This window comes from Condylostylus longicornis, unplaced genomic scaffold, assembly GCF_029603195.1.
Source record: "Condylostylus longicornis isolate FDR11 unplaced genomic scaffold, ASM2960319v2 ptg000048l, whole genome shotgun sequence".
Classification (NCBI taxonomy): Eukaryota; Metazoa; Arthropoda; class Insecta; order Diptera; family Dolichopodidae; genus Condylostylus; species Condylostylus longicornis.
The window spans coordinates 709,655-731,860 of NW_026578017.1; the positions used below are offsets into that span (position 1 = coordinate 709,655).

At 26.3% G+C, this 22,206-nt stretch overlaps 1 protein-coding gene across 5 annotated transcripts; it reads left to right on the forward strand.

Moving 5' to 3' along the window:
• The first annotated feature begins 3,131 nt into the window (after positions 1-3,131).
• LOC129611106 (serine protease inhibitor 42Dd-like) lies at positions 3,132-16,752 on the forward strand. 5 transcript variants are annotated; one of them, XR_008697123.1, is made up of 5 exons: positions 3,136-3,437; positions 3,667-4,559; positions 7,635-7,776; positions 9,897-10,261; positions 10,921-11,056. XR_008697123.1 is itself a non-coding variant. In XM_055524056.1 (4 exons), exons 1-4 carry the CDS (start codon positions 3,419-3,421, stop codon positions 8,838-8,840), a joined length of 1,245 nt encoding a protein of 414 aa, XP_055380031.1. In that variant the 5' UTR covers positions 3,132-3,418; the 3' UTR covers positions 8,841-9,355. The 5 variants fall into 5 exon arrangements, 4 of the variants coding, with proteins under 4 accessions (XP_055380031.1, XP_055380034.1, XP_055380033.1 ...); XM_055524056.1 differs by lacking the exons at positions 9,897-10,261; positions 10,921-11,056 and adding an exon at positions 8,650-9,355 and having other exon boundaries at positions 3,132-3,437; XM_055524059.1 differs by lacking the exons at positions 9,897-10,261; positions 10,921-11,056 and adding an exon at positions 16,592-16,752 and having other exon boundaries at positions 3,133-3,437.
• The last annotated feature ends 5,454 nt before the right edge of the window (positions 16,753-22,206 follow it).

Below are 22,206 nucleotides of genomic sequence, written 5' to 3' on the forward strand. Positions count from 1 at the left end.
TAATATTTCTTCTCAAAAAATAGCCATTTCGATTTAAAAAAACCCATATAAAATAAGGTCGTGCTTTCAAGTTTCTCTCTGAGCATTGGTACTTGTTAGATATAAAGACATTATTACGGTTGTAGTACCGTCTCAGAGCTTTCAATACCTTTACCTTGAAAAAAAAAAACTACTAAAGCTTTTCGTACATTTTGGAATACAACTTTTGGAATACCCTTGAGATATTTTTTATATATTTATACACATACGTCTAGCATTGTACAAAAAAGATACTTATTTAATAATTTAACAAAACAAAAACATCGCATTCAATAAATTGCGCAACTTAGGTAATAATAACGTAATAACTTTACAGGTACTTTCAAGTTGTAATACAAATAATACTATATTAGTTTAAGCGCTTCAAAATAAATAATAGGACTTTTATTTTCGATCAAGTGTTGAATTTGAATTTAAAATGAATCCAAATATTAGTTGTCAATCAATCAATTAGGTCTTTCAAAAATAAAACTTGCAAAAACTTTAAAAAGAGAAACAATGATGAAATTTCTTTAAAAAAAATCTCATTTAAAGAAAAAATAAACCAGACAGAACTTGTAAAAACTTTTAAAAACTTTATAAATATGCGATAAACTTCAAATTTCAAAGTATTTATCAAACGTAAACCAATATTTTTTTTGTTACACCAAAAACCAAAAATTTTGATTTTGGATTGTAAAAGTGTGAAATTTAGAAAAAACCATTTCCGAACCTATTTTGGTTATTTTATTTTATTTTTAATTGAAAAGTTTTGAAAAAAAGTTTCGACTATTACCAAAAGTTTTTCAAAAATAAAATGAGAATGTCATCCTTTTCTCTCATTTTTGTTCGAAAAGTTTGCATGCAAAAACTTTATAAAATTTTTAAAAAATTTTAAAAAACTTTCTTATCCCAGACAAACCTAATATTTGTTACGGTCAAGAGAATAATGTCTATATTGGTACTTCAAAATAAGAAAATGTTATAGAATATTTTTTCTCAAAAATTTTTATTTAAAATAAGAATAATAAATTTATTAAAGAGAATGAAAATGATAAAAAAGCAATATGTGAATGAAAAGTTTTCAGTGGAATTTCCGAAAATGTTTGGGCTTTTTTTCCTTCAAAACTTTAAAATCTCGCATTTTTTTTTTATAATTTCTATCCCAAAACACTTAACTCTTTACAAAAGTGGCCAATTTTACATACTTTTCTTATTCATCATAAAAATACAAAAATTTTTTAGCGATAACATTTCTTTTTAGAAGAATTTAGCATTCTTTTTCTGTCAAGAAAATTGTAGAATGTAAAAATAAGAACTCAGATGTTTTTTAACTTTGGACGGAAAATATTTTTGGTACTGCCAGTCAAACTTCGAGTCCAGTTTTACTCATCCGTAATTTTAATTTAAAATAAAACAAAAGCAAATGTTTTCTTTGCAAAATTAAAAACATAATGAAATTACTAATTAGGAATATAATCAAAGCCCTATGAAAAAATATTTCTTTTAATTATTGAAATGAATAGTTGTAATGTGTAAAAAAAGTGTATGGTGTAATAAAATTATTTGTTTTTACAAGTGGGAATAACAATTTAGATCTACATATTTTCTGATTTTCAACAGATTTTTTTTTCTTTTTGTTATAAGTTTTTATAAAATAATATTCTTTTTTAGTATATATTATTAAATATTTTATGATTTTTAATTTACAAACTGCACTAATTTTATAAATAAAATAATAATATCTTCTTTGTTTACTTTTTATATAGCGACGCGTAATTTAAAAAAAAAAAAAACAACAATACTTGACATTTAAAGTTGGACGTTTATTTCAATTTGACAGCCAATACTTAGAGCAAAGAAAGAGACAGCGATATATTAACAAAGATGCTCCTTCATTTAGTATTTCTAATTCGTTGATTGGATAGATAACTTTTTCTTGTTCCACGATTCTGTTAATCTAGTACGTTTAAGTTACCAGCCAAACCAATAGACGTACTAGATTAATATAGTGTCTATATAATCTATTTCTCCTTTTCCCTCTAGTGGGATTTTTCTTAAAAATATTTTTAACTTGGGAAGTAGAGTTGAGAACAATTAATAAATTTTTTTTTGTAAAATGAGTAAAAATTTAGTAGGAGAGTAGTAGAAAAGGTTCCTTAAATAATATTATAATACATGACCGAAATTGGAAACCAACATAAAGCTATTATAGTTTAATCCATCTTTTAAAGATTGAAATAAAAACAAAGACTCGAACTAAATACATATTTAAGTTTATTAACGCTTTTTTCAACTTTTTTGCATATCGCTTAAAGAAAATATTCATTCCCCATATTAGTATTTCTACTACAAGCTCGTACATATTTTAAAGCATTCTCACTAAAACCAAAACAACAAACTTCCTTATTAAAACTGTCTGCGTTTTCATATTTCCATAATATTTTAAGTTTGCATCTACAATGTTTAGACAAGGAAAAAATTTAGAGAATTTCTATGAAAAACAAGCAAGATAACATAACGTATTCACTTGCAGGTATTTAAATCTAGTGAAACATTTATTAAAACTATTAAAGTTGGATTTCGACCAAATTTTTTTGTAAAACTTGTTAATGTTTAAAAAACATGCAAAAATACCTAGTTCACGCATTTTATGCAAATTGCTTGTTATATATACTAAACGAAAAACATTTAGTGTACGTTAAGTTTGTATGAAATGTATGAACTATGCATTTTTTGCATGCATCTCATACAATTTTTGTTAGATATTGATCAAAGAATTATCCCTAAAATTATTTGGCACTTTATGTGAACCACTCTGTATAAAAAATTATATAAAAACATTTCTACACTTTTTGACTTTTATATATGTCACGTCTTTTATATACATATGTCAAATATGAATTTCTTTATATTTTAACTTACATATTTTAATTTTTTAAAATATTATTTTTTTGAATTTCTTCTTGTTATAATTTCTATTTTCATAAAAAACTCAATACCAAATAAGTAGAAAAATATTCTTATTCATTATAAAAATATACAGTAAATTTTTTAACGAAAAAAATTTCTTTTAATGTGGGAAAGTATTCTAGTAGAATCTAAAAGTGGGAACTCAGCTGTTTTTAACTTCTTGGTGGAAAATATATTTGGTACTGTATGTTTGAAGGTTAAATGGTCTATTGTCAAACCAATAATGCTTAATTTATTTATTTGATAATTCGTGTAAACTTTCCAAATTATTTCTTTTGAAAAATGATTGAGCGTAATCTGATCCAAAAGCTAAAATAACCTTTTTTTGATTCAACTGACGAAAAAAAGGTGAAAAAAAAAACAAAAAAAGTCTGGATGACGTGTTTCAAAAGAATATTTCATTCGTTATTGCGGATACTCTTTGTTTATGTGGATGTATCATAATAGTACGTATAAAGTTATTTTTTTAGAATAGCTTATAAAATTTGCAGATAAGAGTTTAGCAATTCAATTCAGTTAAATTATCACCGTTCATATGTAAAGTTGGATTTGGAAAAAAAAATTATACTAGTAATTATTTTAGTGCATGATTCAAATACATATATATTATTAAATGACTCATTCAATATTAAGAATTGACGAATTTATGTGATCTCATACTTAATCTTTTTTCAGTATTTTTACTATTTGTGTTATTCATAACAACTATGGCTGAAGATTTACAAGAAAAATTTTCGCAAAATAATGCAAAATTCTCTTTAAATTTGTATTCTCAAGTTAAAAAAGATAACGCAGATAAAAATATTATTATTTCACCGTTTTCCATTCAGACATGTGTTGCTCTTGCATATGCTGGGGCTGGCGGTAAAACCGCCGAGGAAATTTCATCTGGGTTGCATTTAATTGGGAATGACAAAAATGTAGTTGGTGAATCTTTTAAAAATGTTTTGGATTTATATAAAGACAGTCCATTATTAAAAATTGCTAATAAATTTTATGTAAAAGTTGGCTATCAAGTAAAAGATGAATTCAATACCATTGCAACCAAATATTTCTATTCTGAAGCTGAAAATATTCAATTCGAAGAAAAAGTTGAGGCAGCGGCGAAAATGAATAATTGGGTTGAAGAAAGAACAAATAATAAAATTAAAAATTTAATCAAACCGGATGTACTAGATTCGCTCACTAGAATGATCTTGATAAACGCTATTCATTTTAAGGGAGAATGGCAACATAAATTCAAAGAAAGTGCAACACAAAAAGAAAATTTTTGGATAAGCGAAACTGAAAGTGTTAAAGTTGATATGATGAATACGAAAAAAAATTTTCGTTATGGTGAATTTGATGATTTAGATGCAACAGCTTTAGAAATGCCTTACAAAAATTCAAATTTATCTATGCTGATTTTACTTCCAAGGAGAAAAACTGGGTTGTCTAATTTGGAAGAAAAATTACAAGGAATATCACTCACAAATATTACACAAAATATGTTTTTCAATGAAGTTATTGTTAAATTTCCTAAATTCAAAACCGAATTTGAAATTGAATTGACGAATACTTTTGAAAAGGTAAGTGTCTATTTTTCATAACAAGATTTGTAAAACGTAAGTTATTCGGAAAAAAGTTTAACATTTTGTTCGAGCTTGAATATACTATTCAAGCTCGATATAATATTCGAGCACGATGTAATATTCAAGTTTAATACAATATTCAAACTCCAGATTTAACATAATCTTGCTATTTAATATAACAATATACTTACATAAATAATATATATGTATTTACGATCAAATTTTATGTTTTATACCACATTATTATAACTTTACCATATTGCAAATATCAAAATGTATGAAATTTATCTTAAAAATACCAAAATTTATCTTTTTTAAATTTATCTCTACCTTGAAGATAATTTTGATTTTCGTAACTTGAATGAATTAAAATTAATTTGGATTAACATTACATACATGCATGCTGAATTTAAGAACATTTTTGTTAAAGTCAACTATTCTTAATATACATTAAGGCTTATTTTTCTAATGAGATTTGGTATTATGAATTTTTGAAAACACAACTATAGCTAATTACCTACCATATCTTAAATTACAAGTTAAATTAAAAATTAAAGTTTAATTATAAATTAAAGCAAAAAATTAAAATTTATAAATTATAAAACATCTAAATGGTATACATACTTATTCATATTTGATTTGCATACTTTAAAAAAAATAAACCGTTAAAATTTACAACCTTAAAACAGTTCTCTGATAAATTAAATAATTAACTTAATGTTATTAATGATAAATATGCAACCGAAATTATTGTTAAATATATTTTTACTTTTTATAAACTCTTGCAAATTGGTTAAATATTGCAAATGGTTAAACATTTTTTGCAACTCCTATAGCAGATTAGAAGTAAACTGACAATGTTCAATGTTTTCACTTGCCTTTGTCAGTACAAGTGCAAGATTGAAAATATTTTTTAAATAGTATAAGCAATTTTCAAATTATCTAAACTTGAATTTTTGGTGGCTGAAGCGTTACTATATTGGAATTTCAATAAACTAATGTTATAATCATGCTTTGTCATCGGAAATACATATGTATGTAAAATTTTAAAAGAATTGGTTCACAGCAATTAGATGACATATGAATCAAAAGATTTAAATAATAAAGTAACTAAACGGAGCTCTCGAAAATTCAATTCTAACTTAGATCTTAATAAAAAGCTTATTTAATAAATCAACACTACAAAATCTCCAGTATGGAGATTGAAATTTATGTTCGATAAATTTTTACTACAAAAGAAGCTTATTCGAAAATTAGTTAAACGCTTAATGGTCTGAAACATCTTTTAAAGATTTAAGTCCTGCTTAATTAATTTGTAATTAAATATCTACATATACAGTTACCTAAATATTTAATATGTGCGCATTGTGTTAAGAAAATTGTTTTTTTGTTTTGTATCCTTAAAATAGTTGTACCCTCATAAAATTATTAAAAGACTTTAATTCCCGGTTAGGTGTGTAATTAAGGACTTTTATTTTTAATTCTTGTTCTAGTCAAATAAACTTTATGTTGATGGGTTATTCAAAAAGTTTATTAACTTAATTTTCTTTTTGAACATTGTTGAATTTATTTATTTTACCTTTTGCTTTATTATGTAGACACATACCTATAATTAATATGAATTAAGTATATTCAACATATACTTATGCTATATGTCTATAATGTAAATGGCAAGCGAAATAAATTTGCATATTCAACTAACCAACAAATTAAAATTCAGTTTAACCACTTCAAATAGAAATAAAATAATGATATAGCATGTGTTGTGTGTAGAATTCCACATAGCGTGGCATTTGGCACTTTTATTATCCTCGGAATTTTTTTAAGAAATATGAAAAACAAAAGTGAAAATTTACCTTTGACCTAAATATTCAAAGGTTAAAAAATGGAAGTATCAACAAACTTGGAATTTGGTATTAACATAAAGAAATTCAATTATTTTAAAATAGAAACTTTACCTTTAGCATAATCGTTTCGTTTGAAAAGGTATTTAAGAATAAAAAAATTAAAGTAAAATCCTCTTATAGCTAATAGCATAATTTAAGTTATCTAAAACTAAAGCTTTTATCTCATCAACCAAAAAGCAATGATTTCCTTTGTAAAAGCTCTTAATAACTAAATTGATAATTAGTTAATATTGGTCATAGTACACTTAATATATAAAACAATAAATATATTTCATTTTAGAACGAATTATGAGCTACAAACGAAAAAAATTATCAAAACTTTTTTAATAATGGTTCTAATGAAAAATTTCTCGTTAAATACGTAAATAAAAGTAAAATTAATGACTCTTCTTATTGTATAACATACAATAAAACTCGGTATTTATTAGAACATGAATATTAAAAACATTAAAAATATGGGGAAGATATTCTTTTGTAAGATATGTTTGTAATAAATGAAAGGAAAATTTAAAGTTTTGCACTGTGATCAAAAATCGTGCTAATTTATTTTTTATGATAACGTTAAAAACAAACTAATGGGACACAATCTTATTAAGATATTAAGATAAAGTTAAAGCTCTTTGAAAATATCGAAGCAAACTGATTATTAATTTACATAATAAAAATTCAAATTGATTGCAGATTTAATTGATAAACATTTGATATGAGGTGAAGCAAAATTAAACTGTCTTATTAAATTAATTCTTTAAATTTTTTTATTATTTCGCATTTATTCTTCATAACGATTTTAAAAACGAAGTATATTCAATTTCTATAACCTATAACCTATAACGAGGTATATATAACTTCTATAATTTGTAACATAAGAGGTGGGCCTTTTGAATTCTTAAAATTTGTATGTACAAGGAGAATATCCTAAGAATTATAATGAGGAAATAAATTTCTGAAGATTAACGACCTCAAAACCAATAATCAGATAACATTTTTTTTCTAGAAAATATTTCAATGAAAGTTAACAAAGTTCACAACAAATTTTGCGCGGCGCTTTTTTGAGAGTTTTACTATTTTACAATAACTACTAAATTCTAAGTTTTTAAATTATTTTAATTATAATTTCGACGACATTTTTAACTTTAGTTTGTGAACTTTTTTTTATTTATTTTAGATGGGTATGGGTTCAATGTTTAGTGATGATGCTGATTTCAGCAATCTTTTGGATTCACCTGAGCCGTTAAAAGTATCACAAATAGTTCACAAAGCATTTATTGAAGTTAACGAAGAAGGTGCTGAAGCCGCTGCTGCTACTGGTAAGTTAATTGTTTTTCAACAAACTCAATTCTATTGCTCGTAATGTGTACATACTTCCTGTTCATTGATATGTGTTATTGTTATTAATGTACATTTTTTTCTATTACTTCATAACTTATTCTAATAATTATTTTTATTAGAATTTAATAACTTAAGTAATTTAATAAGTTTTTTGGCATAATGTTAGTGTATGTATGTCTTTTATTATTATTTTTTTTTTCAATTACTTTTTGTAACCGTTTTTTAAAATATTAAGGTTTTTTCTTTCATTTTTTTTCGTTTAAAAATTTTGGAATTTTATTATATCCAGACTTGTTCAAATTTTATTTGGTATTACCATAAAAAGATATACTATTAAATTCATTTTAATACTTAACCAATTTCGAAAATTGTGTACAAATTGCTTTTACTGCTGTGAATATAAAAGAAATATATAAAAAGTTTGAAAATAGAATTTTAATAGAATAAACATTCTGCGTTCAATTTATCACGTTCAAATTTATCAAAGTTGAATGTACAAGGGTTTTATGAAACAAAACTTGCAAATTTTTTTACGTCGTCCAATATAAATAAAAATAGTTTAAGATCGCTTTACTTCAATCATTTTGTATGGTTATTACAAAATATATGCAATTAACTTTTCAAATGGTTTCGTTGCAAAATATGCATTATAAATTCCGTAGTACAATCACCTTCCATGTCGTTAGAGTGAATAATTATAATTATATTTAGTTTACCAAAATTTTAACACATTTTAGGAGTTTAAACAATTGTGTATACTTTTTTGTGCTTTATATTATTTCAAAAATGCTTTATGCTTTACTTGTGCTTTTAATATTTCTACCTTGTAATTTTTATAATTTTCCTTTTAGCCGCTGTAATTCGTATGAAAAGATCTGCACCAATATCAAAACATTTTACAGTTGATCATCCATTCTTATATGCAATAATTAGCAGAGATAGCCAACATAAATTTATTGTCTTCTATGGATGTATTAAATCATTTATCAAAAATATGACAGATTCTGCAAAAACCTGTTCCGACTGTCGTGACGAACTCTAACTTTTGCAATTTTCAGTTTTAGGCTAGATTAAAATTTATAAGCTTGAGTGCATATTGAAATTCTAACCTTTTTCCTATATTATATTGATTTAATTCAAGACTCGAATAAGCTGTAATGAATTTTATGCAGTACACAGACCTATTCAACAAACTTATAAAATCTTTTCTTTAAAAGTTTATTATTTTCCACTTTATTTTGATTCAAAAAAAAGGAATGTAATTTTTTTGAAAAATTCATTAATTTTTTTTCACTTGAACTAAAGTGATTTATGTAAGAATTGTTATACTATTATAATATATTATTTGGTGATGTGACAAATTCAATAAATGTATTTCTAGAACGTGCTTTTAAAACTTTCTGTATATCGTCTAATACAAGTAATTTTTAAGTAGCTAAAAAATGTTCGCAACATTAAAGTTAGTTGAACAGGATATGTTTGTGTATATTTTGCTTTAACACTATCATATTTATACATATTAATATACATTTCACTATTTCTATACTCTTTATTTCATGAAAAAAAGGTTTTATCTTTATTGATATCATGAAAAAAGGTTTTATCTCCATTTTATAATGTCTGTTAAAATGATCAACAAATTCTAATTTTTTCAAGAGATTTACATATATAAATTTATTTAAAAAAAATTGTTTTTTTTTTACCTTTTAAATGTGAATTTTGAAATTATTAAATATTTTTATTGAATCTTCTCAAAGATCTTTAATTTAAATATTCTTCTATTTTTATAAATTTTATTGAATATGTATATAGGCACATATATATTTATTTTAATTTTTATTTTACTTCAATTTTTCACATTTAATGTTATATTCAAAATTTTTATTTTTTACATACATACTCAAAAAATCGTAGAGTTTCAATATTCCTAATGAATGAATACTGACATTGAATAAATAAGTATATAAATCTTATTTTCAAAATTTTGTTATTAGTTTGGCTTAGTTTCTTTTTAACTGAATTAATTTTTTGTGAATGGATTAATTTGATGAGACATTAAACTGAATGTATTTTATTCAACCATAACTCATTTTTTCAGGTGTCGAAATAATGTTATGTGCTGCTTTAAAAACGCCTTTAATTGAGTATAAATTTCATGCTGATCATCCATTTGTGTACTTTATAATAGATCGTCATAACAGACCGTACTTTAATGGAGACTTTAAATCAATTTAATATAATAAAATTTAAACAAGGATTTTAAGCAAAAAACAATTTTAAGCAATTAAAATTAAAATTAATTTTGATTGAGTTCTTAAAACCTTTTTGTAAATTTAATGATTAATTTATTGATTTTCTAATTTAAAATTAAAACTTCCTTTTTTTTAATAAAAATATTTTACTAAATGTACATTATTTTGTTCCTAGTAAATAATGTGTTTTTGGTGTTTTTCATATGCTAAGGTAAATAATACAAAAAAATAAACAAAGTAAATAATCACTTTTCATAATAATTTTTTTTTCATCATTGTTAAATTTATAGAATGAATTTTCACAATTATGTTAACTTTCGCTGCTGTTTGCTACTTGTTTAAAAAAAATTTACGTTATATTTCCTATTACATATTTATTTTTTAACTATTGCCATCTGATTATCATTATGTATTGCATTAATTGGGATGAATTTTTTTCCTGAAATATTTGCATATTATGTGACATTTTTATGAGCCATAAAATGTCATTTTGACGCTTATAAGGCATTTGACATCGTAATAACATATTCGTGAATTCTACGAGTATTTATTATGTTTCGTCCCGAAAAATTCTACATTTTAAATCGTGAATTGATATTCGTATTTTATCATAACATAACGTGTTATATAGTTCCAAAATGACCCATAGCTAATGGGAAGCGTACATAAATGTCAGTATACATATAGCATCCTTAATATAAAATAATTTAGTATATCATGACAATAGGATTCAGATAGTAATAGTTAAATATTGATTCTTCATTATTTTATTGAACCATTTCTTAATATTGAATATTTTCAAAAACTACAAAAAAAGGGAAGATCGAAAAAGAAACCAAAATCAGTTTCTTTTATTTTTGTTTTAAACAGGAATGGTTATGATGATGAGATGTGCGATTATTGAACCTCCACCAAAACAATTTTTTGCTGACAGGCCGTTCATATACATTATTAAGGATAATGAGGGACATAACTTTTTCTATGGAAGATTTGTTAAAAATTAACAAAAAAAAATATAAGAGAAAAGCTCAGCTCAGTTCCACTGGTGGGAATTCAAAAATAATGTATTTTTTTGAAATTGAAAATAAATTGCATTTTTTTGTATATAATAGCTTTAACATAATATTGCATTTAAATGTTATTAATTATTAATTGTGTAATTATTGTAATAAAATTCACTAAATTTTGAAATTGAAGTTTTATATTTTTATAGTGTAATATTATAATTTAATATTTTATAAATATTTACATAATATATATAGTGTTATAAAATTAAAATAATTTTACACAGTCTGTTTAAATTATTATAATTTACATAATAATTTTAACACTAACATACTGAGAATATTGGTAAAAACTCAATTTGTATCAAAACTTATTTACATACTTATCTTAAATATAATTGTAAAAAAATTATGGGACAAGATTTATCTTTTAAAAAGAAATTTAATTGCTGCAATATGATTTTTAATTGATTTTCTGTAACTGAATTTCTGATATTTTAGTTCTAACTTATTACTAAATGTGCTTGATAGTAAAGTACTACACGTTCTGTTAAAAATATGTATTTTATATTATATAGATATACTTGCATTAACTCAGTTTTGATTTTTCTGCTGCGGTTTTTACTTTTGTACTTAAAAAAATAAGTCGGAGTTACAGGATTTATTACAATATCTTTCTTTCAAATTTTTACATTTCAGTGACTACAATAAAAATATTTTTTCATTTTTGAATCTTTAAAAAACATGACAATCTTAGAACTTTCACAACTAAAATTTTTTTTTATGCTAATGTCAAATTTGTAGTTTTTGCAGCAGTGTCTTCGTGTTGTCTAAGTTATTTAATGAGGTTATTATGGTTCGCGAAGCGAATGTCATCGTTCTCGAATTCGCCGAAATTGTGTTATGGAATAAAATTATTTCACGAGAAATGGCAAAACTAGACAAATAGAAATTGTGACTAGAAGTAATTTTCAAAATTTTGTTTTGATTTTCAGTCGATAGTTTATATTATTTCAAAACTTTATGATAAAGTAGTAAAATTAATATTAATTTTTAAATATTTGTAATAAGGTAAATGTAATTAAAAAAAAAATAAATAATATCAATGTAGCATATATTGCATATAATAAAAGTGTTTGAACGGCAAAATAAAAGTAGCAGTTCGCAAAATTAGTAGAACTAATGCGAAGCCATCCGGAGGTAGCTCCTGGTGGAGTTAAGTTCGGGCTCAATAAAAATATACTGACTCCATATGGTGATTTGGCTTGAAAATAAAAACGATTAATTACAAAGTACATATTATATACATCTATCAATTATATAAATTATATAAATTATTTTATTTCGTTTTAATAATAACGAAATGGAATTTCATGTTTTTACAAATTTTTTGAAAAAAAATTTTTAAATTTGCGTTTTTTATTAACTACATAACATATTTACATAAAAAAATAAAATTTTGAATCCATTTTTCTTCAAGCTAGTTTTATTTGATAACAAAACATATTGCATGACACATGTATATATGTATGTATGTATTCATCTAAATCATATAAAATTTTTTAATCTTTTTTTTTTGGACTTTAGCATTTATTTACATCATTAAAATGTTAACATAGCAGGTAATTGATTAATCCTTTTTATTGGTTAGTTCAATTCTTTTTTCTTAATGCTTGTGTTCCTATAATATGTATATTATAGGAATTTATGATTGTGGACACCTTTTTTGAAATTCATAATCCTTTTGAAGCAAATTGAAACTCAATACATGTGTACATGTTTCTAATTGTTCGCACATGTACGTATAGTTCTGTCATATTTTGCCATATTTTACTCACATTTTATGACAAAAGAATGATATTTGTTCATTTCTTATAAAGGAGAAAATTTCTTTAAATTAATTTTTTCCATTTAAAATTAAAAAACTATGGTAATACGAAATCAGTGTTCTCTTTTTGTAAGGAATGCGAAGAAAATCGAATTCTATGCTGATTTTTTATATACAATTAAACATAAGTCCATGAACGTATTATTCTATGCAAGTCTGTTGAAATAGATGTTCAATTCAAGTGTAAAACAATAGGTGCCTAAAAAATTTTCGATTTATTTCATGGTTCCGAAGTTATGAGTATTTATTTATATGCAGGAAAAATCTGGTATCTATTTTCCAACAGGCTGTAGCTTGAAAACGTGTATATGTGCTTAAATCAAAGAATCAGCCCGGAAATCACAGAGATTTTCATAAAAACAATACTGCAAAACAATAATGTGATACATACGCAATATATTTTTGACAGTTGTATAAAAACTTTTGTTATTTTGAATTTTCAGCATTGTGTTCATGAACAAAAAATGTCGTTAGTAAAAAAAAATTTGTTCATTTCGGCCAAATAGTGGAAAATTCTATTTCAGGAAAAATAAAAATTAAGAAAAACAAAAAAAGAAAATTGAAACAAAAAGAAATTTTGTTATATTTAAGTACAGCAATTAACAATTAAAAATGTAAAACTAAAGAATGAAGACAATTAAAAATGTAAAAATGTAAAAATAAAGTTGGGTCAAACCAATGGTTTGTTTTGTAGCTCTTTTACACTCAACAAGTGAAAATACTGCTTTGAAAAACCATATACGTTATGTATACCTACCACACTATTAAAATTATTTTTATTCATATACGAAACAATTCCTAGGATTGCATATATTTAAGATGAATGTATTATACAGTTTTTGAAATAAAACAAAAATTAATTTTAAGAGGGGTTAACGTAATGGTCGATTTTAAGGGTTAATTGTGTGAACTAAGAAAAATAATTACATTTGTTAATAGCATAGAATTCACCGTTACCTTTCTGCCTTTATGGAAATTTGAAAAAGCTTGCGGTTTTGCTAATATAAGGTGCCAAATATTCAAATTTTGCAAATTTCGATAGGCGATAACTTGCGCGGGGGTTGGAGGTCAATAATGCTTTATAAAAAGTTTAAGTACGGTATTAATACAATTTTACTACCATCTCAGAGCTTTCAATACCTTTACATTCTAAAAAGAACTGCTAAAACTTTTGATAGATTTTGGAATACAATTTTTACAATATTAATTCATATTTGTTTGAAAATTTCAATTTAAAGTTCTGTGCAACTACTCATAGAGCGCATTTTGGAAAAGTGTTCAATGTCAAGAGCTTTTACTAAACTTTTTGGAATGTGATATTTGGTAAAGTTTACTTCGTCAGGGCATTATTGAAGTCACAGATTTTCATATTTCGTTCCATAGAAGTTACTCATACAATTTCTTTTTACCGACCGCACTGCATGCAATGTAGGGGCCATATACGATGGCACCAAATTTCGAATTTTCGGTGAGAACGCACTTCTCCATAGTAGGGACTAGGGAAGCGTACTATTTTTAGAGAAATAACGGTCTGTGTGTGCACGCGTGTATTTCAAGGCTGAACCGATTCCCATGTAATTTTTCAAGTTAGTTTATTTTGGATATGGCGCAGATTGATCAACTTTTGGGATATATCACATCTCGGGAACTTAACCTTTTTGCGGGCCGAATGCGTACGTAAAGAAAAAAAAATCAAACAATTTCCCTGAAATTTAATATTTAAATTCGGGGTGGTGAAACAATCAATCCATAAATTTTTTGGAAAGATCAGGGCTTGTAAACCGAACTCGGGGCCTGTTTTACATTTTTATCATATCTACGGAACGGGTTCTCGGAATTTTTTTAAATCTTATATTTGAGTGTTTAACTAAAAGGTTGCTAACATTCTTAAAATTAAAGGAAACTTTAGAAGACAAATAAGGCATTTTCATAATCTTCTGAAACACTTTCACTAAACTAGACAATACCCATTTCGTTATGTGCTGTTATGTGCTGACCAAATCCGACTTTAATGAAATAACAATTATATATAATTATTACACAATATAAAAACAATACAAAAATTGTATTTAAAATCGACATTTGCATAACCATGTCGGTGTAATAGAGTATTCTGCAATAAATGCAGCATTTTTTTTTAAATTTTGGCTATATGAAAAAGAAATGTATGTAGTTAAAAAATAAGATCTAGAAATACAATTAAAAATTAATATACTCGACAATCAATACTACAATAAAATAAATAAAAATTTCTTTGAATTCACAATTTGTAATGAAACAATTATTGAAATAACCATTAGCTTTTATTTAACAATATAATTAACATATGTAATGTATACATAGATACAAATTAGGTTGCGCAATAAAATTCAGGCAATTTGATCCAATTTTTAACGTTCGCAACATCAATAAAATGAAATTCAAATGCATCAGATAATTATTTTGAGAAAGTTTTTCAACATAATTCCTCAAGATCGGTGGTCATGTTGCATCGACATATGTAGAGCATTTTGTAAAAAATTAAAAACAAATTATAACTCTTTTTAAGTTAGCTTTCAAGCAGTTTGGATAAAAGCAAAACAAGTAAAATTTTTAGTCGTTATTTCATTTTTGCAACAAATTATAAAATTTAGTTTATCGTTGAATTTAATACAAAATTATAAAGTTGAGCTGAGCTTATTAAATGTAAAATTTTGGACTTACTAGTGATAAAAATTAACTTATACATATACTATTCAAACGTGTAACAGGATTGGGCTGAATTGATTATGTTGGATGTAAAAAATAATTACTTTTTATACTGAAAAATCTTTCTTTTACAATCTTTTATAAGACACAAAAAATCATTTCTTTAACGAAAACTTTTTAACGTAAAAATAATAATATTTATTGAACTTTATATTAAAAATCAATATTGTTTAAATATCGTATTGAATTTTATTTCCATTATAGTCTTATTCTATTATACGCTTTTGTTAAATCAGTACATAAATAAAAAAAAGAAAGAAAACGTAATTATTTTCCTTTCTTCGTTATATAGACCTTAAATACCATAAAGTCAATTTTTCACTAAAGTTTACATATGCAATATGAAATAAAGAGTCTACTGATACTTGAAAACCACTTTCGAAATATATACAAATATACATACATATATATTACAATAATTTTTTTACTTTAACACCTTCCTGAAAATTTAAATTTCTTACATAATTTTTTTTTGCATATTTTGTTGATTAAATAAATGTGTAACGGTTCTTGCTCTGTTTTGAAATAAATTGACTTATTTCCACTATTGACGAAATTCAACTCACAGTAGATATATAACATTTGAGTCTTATGATTTTTCTTTTATTCGTTTCTATCATAATTCGTCATCATAATATTGAAATTCATTAAAATCAAGAGTTAAGAAACTATTTGAACACTAATCAACATGATTTTTCAGTAATCACTCAGTTTGTATGCGCTTTAATGAAAAAGATTTAATAGAAATAATTATATAAAATAATATACATATTTTATGAAAAGCATGATCGTGTGGAGTTTTGCATGAAAGTAGGTTTAAGACAAATAAACATCTATTTAACATATTATGTTTTCTTTTTAAATTTTAAATATGTACCGAAATTTTTAATTTATTTCATAGGACACCATATAGCCACTGCAGTACATGCAACTGTTAGGTTTAGGTTTTATATGAATCATCCATTTATGTATAAAATTATAGATAAATCTGTCAACACAGTATTGTTTTTTGGAAATATATTAAGTTTATGAAAATAATATAATAAAATTTTGTTTGTTAAAAAAAAAATACAACTGTTTGTTTTATTTAAGATTTTATTTAATTTTAGTAGCGTGAACAAAAATCATAAAAAAATTTCTGTTTTCTACATAAATGTAGATGTACACATGTACAAAAATATTTTAATTCTAATATCTTTTTAAACAGAAATATTAAATTTTCTGCTGAAGAAACTTCATTCATATAACCAACCGATGCAATCCTTTTAAAATTAAAAAATTTTAGTGTTAATAAAGGGAAATAACGATCATTTCAAACCCGTAAAATCACTTTGTAATGTGATCATCTAAACATGTGAAGTCAACACAAATAAAAACTATGTTTATTGCAGCACCGCCAAGTACGTTTTCCTAACTTTAAAACATAACCCAACATTGTTTATTTTGTATATTCACCCAAAAACCCTTAATAACTATACACAAAAACCCTTAATAACTATACACAATAATCTTTTTAAATAGCAAATCAGGTGCAAAAACTGTTAATAGGCAAGTGTTTTCATTCAGTGCCTTGGATACTTGCAAAATATTTCCGATAACATGATGTGATTTATACTTTCAATATTTCAACGACGCGATACTAACGGAATATTGATATATATATCCAGGCTCTACCTTGCAGTATCATTACCATCTGCTTGTTATAAAGTGATCCATTTTTATCCAATATCTATGATTTCTTGAGCACTTCATTTTAGATGATGTTTGCTTGCAGCTGATTCTATTTTATATTTTCATTTTAAAAATGTTTGCAAAAAAAAAAACAAAAAGGAACAACAAAACGAGGATACAAACGCAAAATTATTATTTTTTTTAAATTGTTTAATAATTTTAGACCAATTGAAAAAGGAAAAATTTTCAGAATTATTCCCTTTTTTCATAATGTGAAATTTAGGTCGATTAGGAATTTTTATTCATACAAAATCAAATATTTCATTTATAAATTAAATGTTTGAAATCGAAAAAAAAATTTTCATAATGTTTTATCGTCTAAATGCATACAATGTACGAGTATGTACATCAATTTTTATATTGAAATTTGTTTTTTGTTATTGTAATTTGCAAAGCACCTAAAGTTTGTTTACAAGTTCCCTATAAATTATTCTACCTTTAAATTACATGCTGTTCTTATAGAAGCAGTCTATCATACAGTTACATAAAACTTTATAAATTACGTTTTCTAAACGCAAGAAAAAGCATATCATGTAATAAAAAACTTCTGAATGGTTTCAAAATTCAACCTGCTATTCAAAAAACTATTTAGGTTGACGGCAGAGTGAAGTGAAAGGTACATCAACCATTAATCCAAAAAACATCATGTAAACAGACACATTGTTAGCGACTTATATAATGGTAAGTAGGAAAATAATAATATTATATCTCTAGAATGTGACATAAAATATTCTAAAATGGTTTTAACATGGATCTGATTATACATTATAGCTAGCTGCTAAATAATATTTTTAAAGCCATTTTTTGTTTTTATTTTTTACAACATAAAAAGTATTGTAAGAAACGGTTGGAAAATATAGATAGGAAACATGAATTGAAGTATGAAGTTAGAAATTTGTGTGTGTAATTTTTTCAATAAGAAATTTATAATTTTTTAACATATATTATGTATATGCATACCTATGTATATTTATTTCAGTTATATATAATTATTTCTTCCAAATCAAAACAAATTGTTTTATTAATATTTCTGTATATTATGTGTATTACATTAAATTATTGACCGAAAAACAAAATAGTTTTTATTAGATGTTGGCGAATATTTCTTTTTCTCAAATGCCTTAGATTTAAGCATTTTCCTTCATGATCAATTCTAATTTTTACATACTCAGATGTTAATTATTCCTATTAGACATAATCTTGATTGTAGTCAGGAAATCTGTAGATAAATAATTCATTCATTTTTAATATTATTTTAAATAAATAAATATTAATTTTTACTTGAATATAGTATTCTTTCTTATGAAATTATACATCTGAGTTTTTAACAGACACAGTCGTCCTTTAACACAACAAACTCTTCCTATACTAATCATAATAATCAATTTAACATACCACTGGATTTTTCTAAATTCTTTAAAAGTTTATTTAACACTTGTCATTTTAATAATTCTATGATATCTTAAAAACAAGGACAAATGCGACTACTAATGCGGTTTGAAAACTTTAAAATTAAATGAAAAGGATACGTAAAGTATATCAGGTACAGTCGTCTTGGAAATACCCATGGATCTAATAATTATGGATAGCCGCTCATAATTTCTTAATAAAAAAAAAAAACAACACAAAGTTCACTCTCATGTAACGCGGAGTACCTTTACGTCAAATTGACATGTCAAATTTTATGTTTTAGCAAATTTTCGTATTATCATAATGCCTTGTTTTCAATGCAATCTAATTGTAGAATATTTTAAGTTATTATTTAAATTTTCGTTTTCGTGAAACTGAAAATATTTAAATTTTCACGAAAACGAAATATTTAATTATTTTATTAGTATTTTTACAGTAATTTTATAATAATTTATACTAATATTATTTTTTTATACTGATCTTATTGAGTTTTGAAAAATCACATCGTGTATTAAAATTTCTTTTCCTAATTAAAACAAAATCGTTTTGTTTTCAAGTATCTGTAAATATATTATTGTATATTTATGCTTATTGTGTATGAAATTTTTATGCAGTAAAAAGCTTACTGTTTACTTTGCAAAATCGCTTTAATAACTTTGATAATAAATTTCAAAAGTCATGCATTGGTCAACAGTTCAACGGTTAACAAGAATGATTGACTTTCATTCTTCTCTACTCCAAGCTCTGAGTTTTATTATACGCTATTTGGAAAATTTGTTTTTAAAAGGATTATATAAATAAAAACTGTTATACAGGACTGTATCCATGAGAGGCGCCATATGATATTAACCGGGGCATTTATTTTTGCAATTGTAAGGGAAATTCAGTTGTTAAGTTGAACATTTGCATAACAGAAGTGAGACGCCATTTTGAAAAATAACATTTGCACTACTTTATTTTTATTAATAACTCTTAAACCAGAACAAGTACAAAGATGAGCCATATACCAAATTAAAGGTCAGTTGACAAGATTGCTAGTTGTGTTAAAATTAGAGAAAGCTCCCATGTTACGCCACCTAGAAAAATAACTTTTTTTAAAAATGAAAATTATCTATTTGTAAAATATTTTACACAAGGCAAGTTTGGATGTACAATTTAACTATTATGATACACTGCACTTCTCAAAATCGAGAAAATATAAAGTATTATATGTGGCTTGAAACGGAATTTGGCAGGCGTGTAAATGAATTAGCTTTATATGTGATTCATTTTCTGCAAAATTTAGAAAAAACACTATGTAAAACTAAAAAAGAATATGTTTTGCACTTATTTTCTGATTCCTGCACTAGCTAAAAAAAACATAATTTTACTGGCTACTTTATTAATATTTTTAAAAACAAGTAAATGTATAAAGCTGATTAAATACTTTTTTCCAATAAAAGGACACAGTTTTTTGCCTGCCGAAAGAGTATATTTAAGAGTTGAATAGAAATATAGAAAAATTGATGAAATTTTATCAAGTGAATATAAAAACATACTAAATAGAACTGGAGAAGTTTTGCTTATAAAGATTTTGTTTTTATAACTTTCAAGGAACTGCTAAAAAAAATATTAAAAACGAAAATGCCATTCAAAATGTCTATTTGTCGTATGAAGTTTAAAAACAACACAAAAATGTGTCTGTTTCAGTCAGAACTATGTTTGAAGAGGAGTTAGACATATTAAACAAGGTTTAGGACATATTGAAAAAAAGATGTTCAATGTCCAATTCGAAAATTTAAAAAAAAAAAAAAACAAAACCGAGTATCTATTGAAAAAAGTGCGAATGTTAAGCACATATTACAATTTTTTTAAATCCCTGCTGATGTCAAAGAATTTTACGAAGAACTAATAAAAACCTGACCATTGGTGCAGTGGTTATGTTACCGACCCTTTAACCGAAGGGTCTTGGGTACCCCGGTCAGGTCACTATAAAAATTACATTCAATATTATATAACTTAATATGCAATACTAATAAATATTATACAAGTAATTTTCAAATATTCATAATATTCGATACTAAAGACTAAGAAAAATAAACAGTAAATATTAATAAACTGAAATATGTATTTAATATAAATAAAAAAAAAACTACGGTAGGCTAGTCATCTACCTAGCTAACTCTCTATGACTGTAGAAACTATTGCATGATAGATATCATGCTCTAGCCCCATTTGTAGATTGTAGATTCTGAGGGAACCGAGTGGGACAGGAGCATCCCCCCAAGCCACCGCAGCCATTTTTGACTTATTGTAGCCACCCCACTCTCCCGTCTATAATATCCCCGTCCCAATCACAAAGCCGGAGATATCCCTAAGGGAGTTGGACAATAGTTCCCGAACACTTAGGGACCCATGTCCAAGACGACGAATTGCGGCGCCGAACAGCCAGTGCCGGACAGTCGCAGAGAATGTGCACGGCGGTCTCATCGCCACCCCCACAAAATCTGCACAGGGGGGAGCCCGACTTCCCCAGCCTATGCAGGTGGTATTTCACCGGGCAGTGCCCCGTGAAGAAATTCGCAATAGTGCGAACCCGGCTCCTGCTCATCCCCAGCAACTCCGCAGCGAATCCGCCGGAGCACGCCGGAACAAACACCTTCGCATGACGGCACCCTTTCGTGTCCCGCCAGTGACGACCGGCGGGCACTATGGCCCGGCACCCAAATGAGCATCACTCTGTTTTCCGATGCCAATTCCATAAGTGCAGCAAGGCAGCTCCAGACCAGCTTGGATGTAACCTGAGCTGAACGGAGCGCCAGCAGTGCAGCCCTGCTGTCTGAGAACACATAGATGGTGCGGTTTCTATACCCCCTTTCCAAATTGATTCTCAGACAGATTTCTATTGCATGTATTTCGGCCTGGAACACTGTGCAATACGGGTCAAGGGTTGCATATATACGCGTGTCCGGGCGGACACCGTATACGCCCGAGCCCACACCCGACTCCGTTTTGGACCCGTCCGCATACCACACGCTCGAACCCGACCTAAGTACCGGACCACCCCGGTCCCGCGTCCATCGATCAGGAAACAGAACCCTGTACTTGTGGTCGAAGTTGTACCGCGGCAGACAGGTATCTGACATGGTTATCCTTAGAATCGGATCGCCCTCAATGAAGTCTCTGTGAGTTCTGTGGGATAACTTTAGCCGTCCTCGCCAGAGAGAAGTCGGTAAGTCACCAGCCGAGCTTCCTTCAATATATGGAGGTGCAGTGGCGGCAATCCGATCATCACCTCCAATGCAGCGGTGGGAGCCGTCCGCATCGCCCCGATCACTCCCAGACAGGCCAGCCTCTGTAGCTTTTCCAGCTTGGCCCGCACACCCGCCTGCTGAG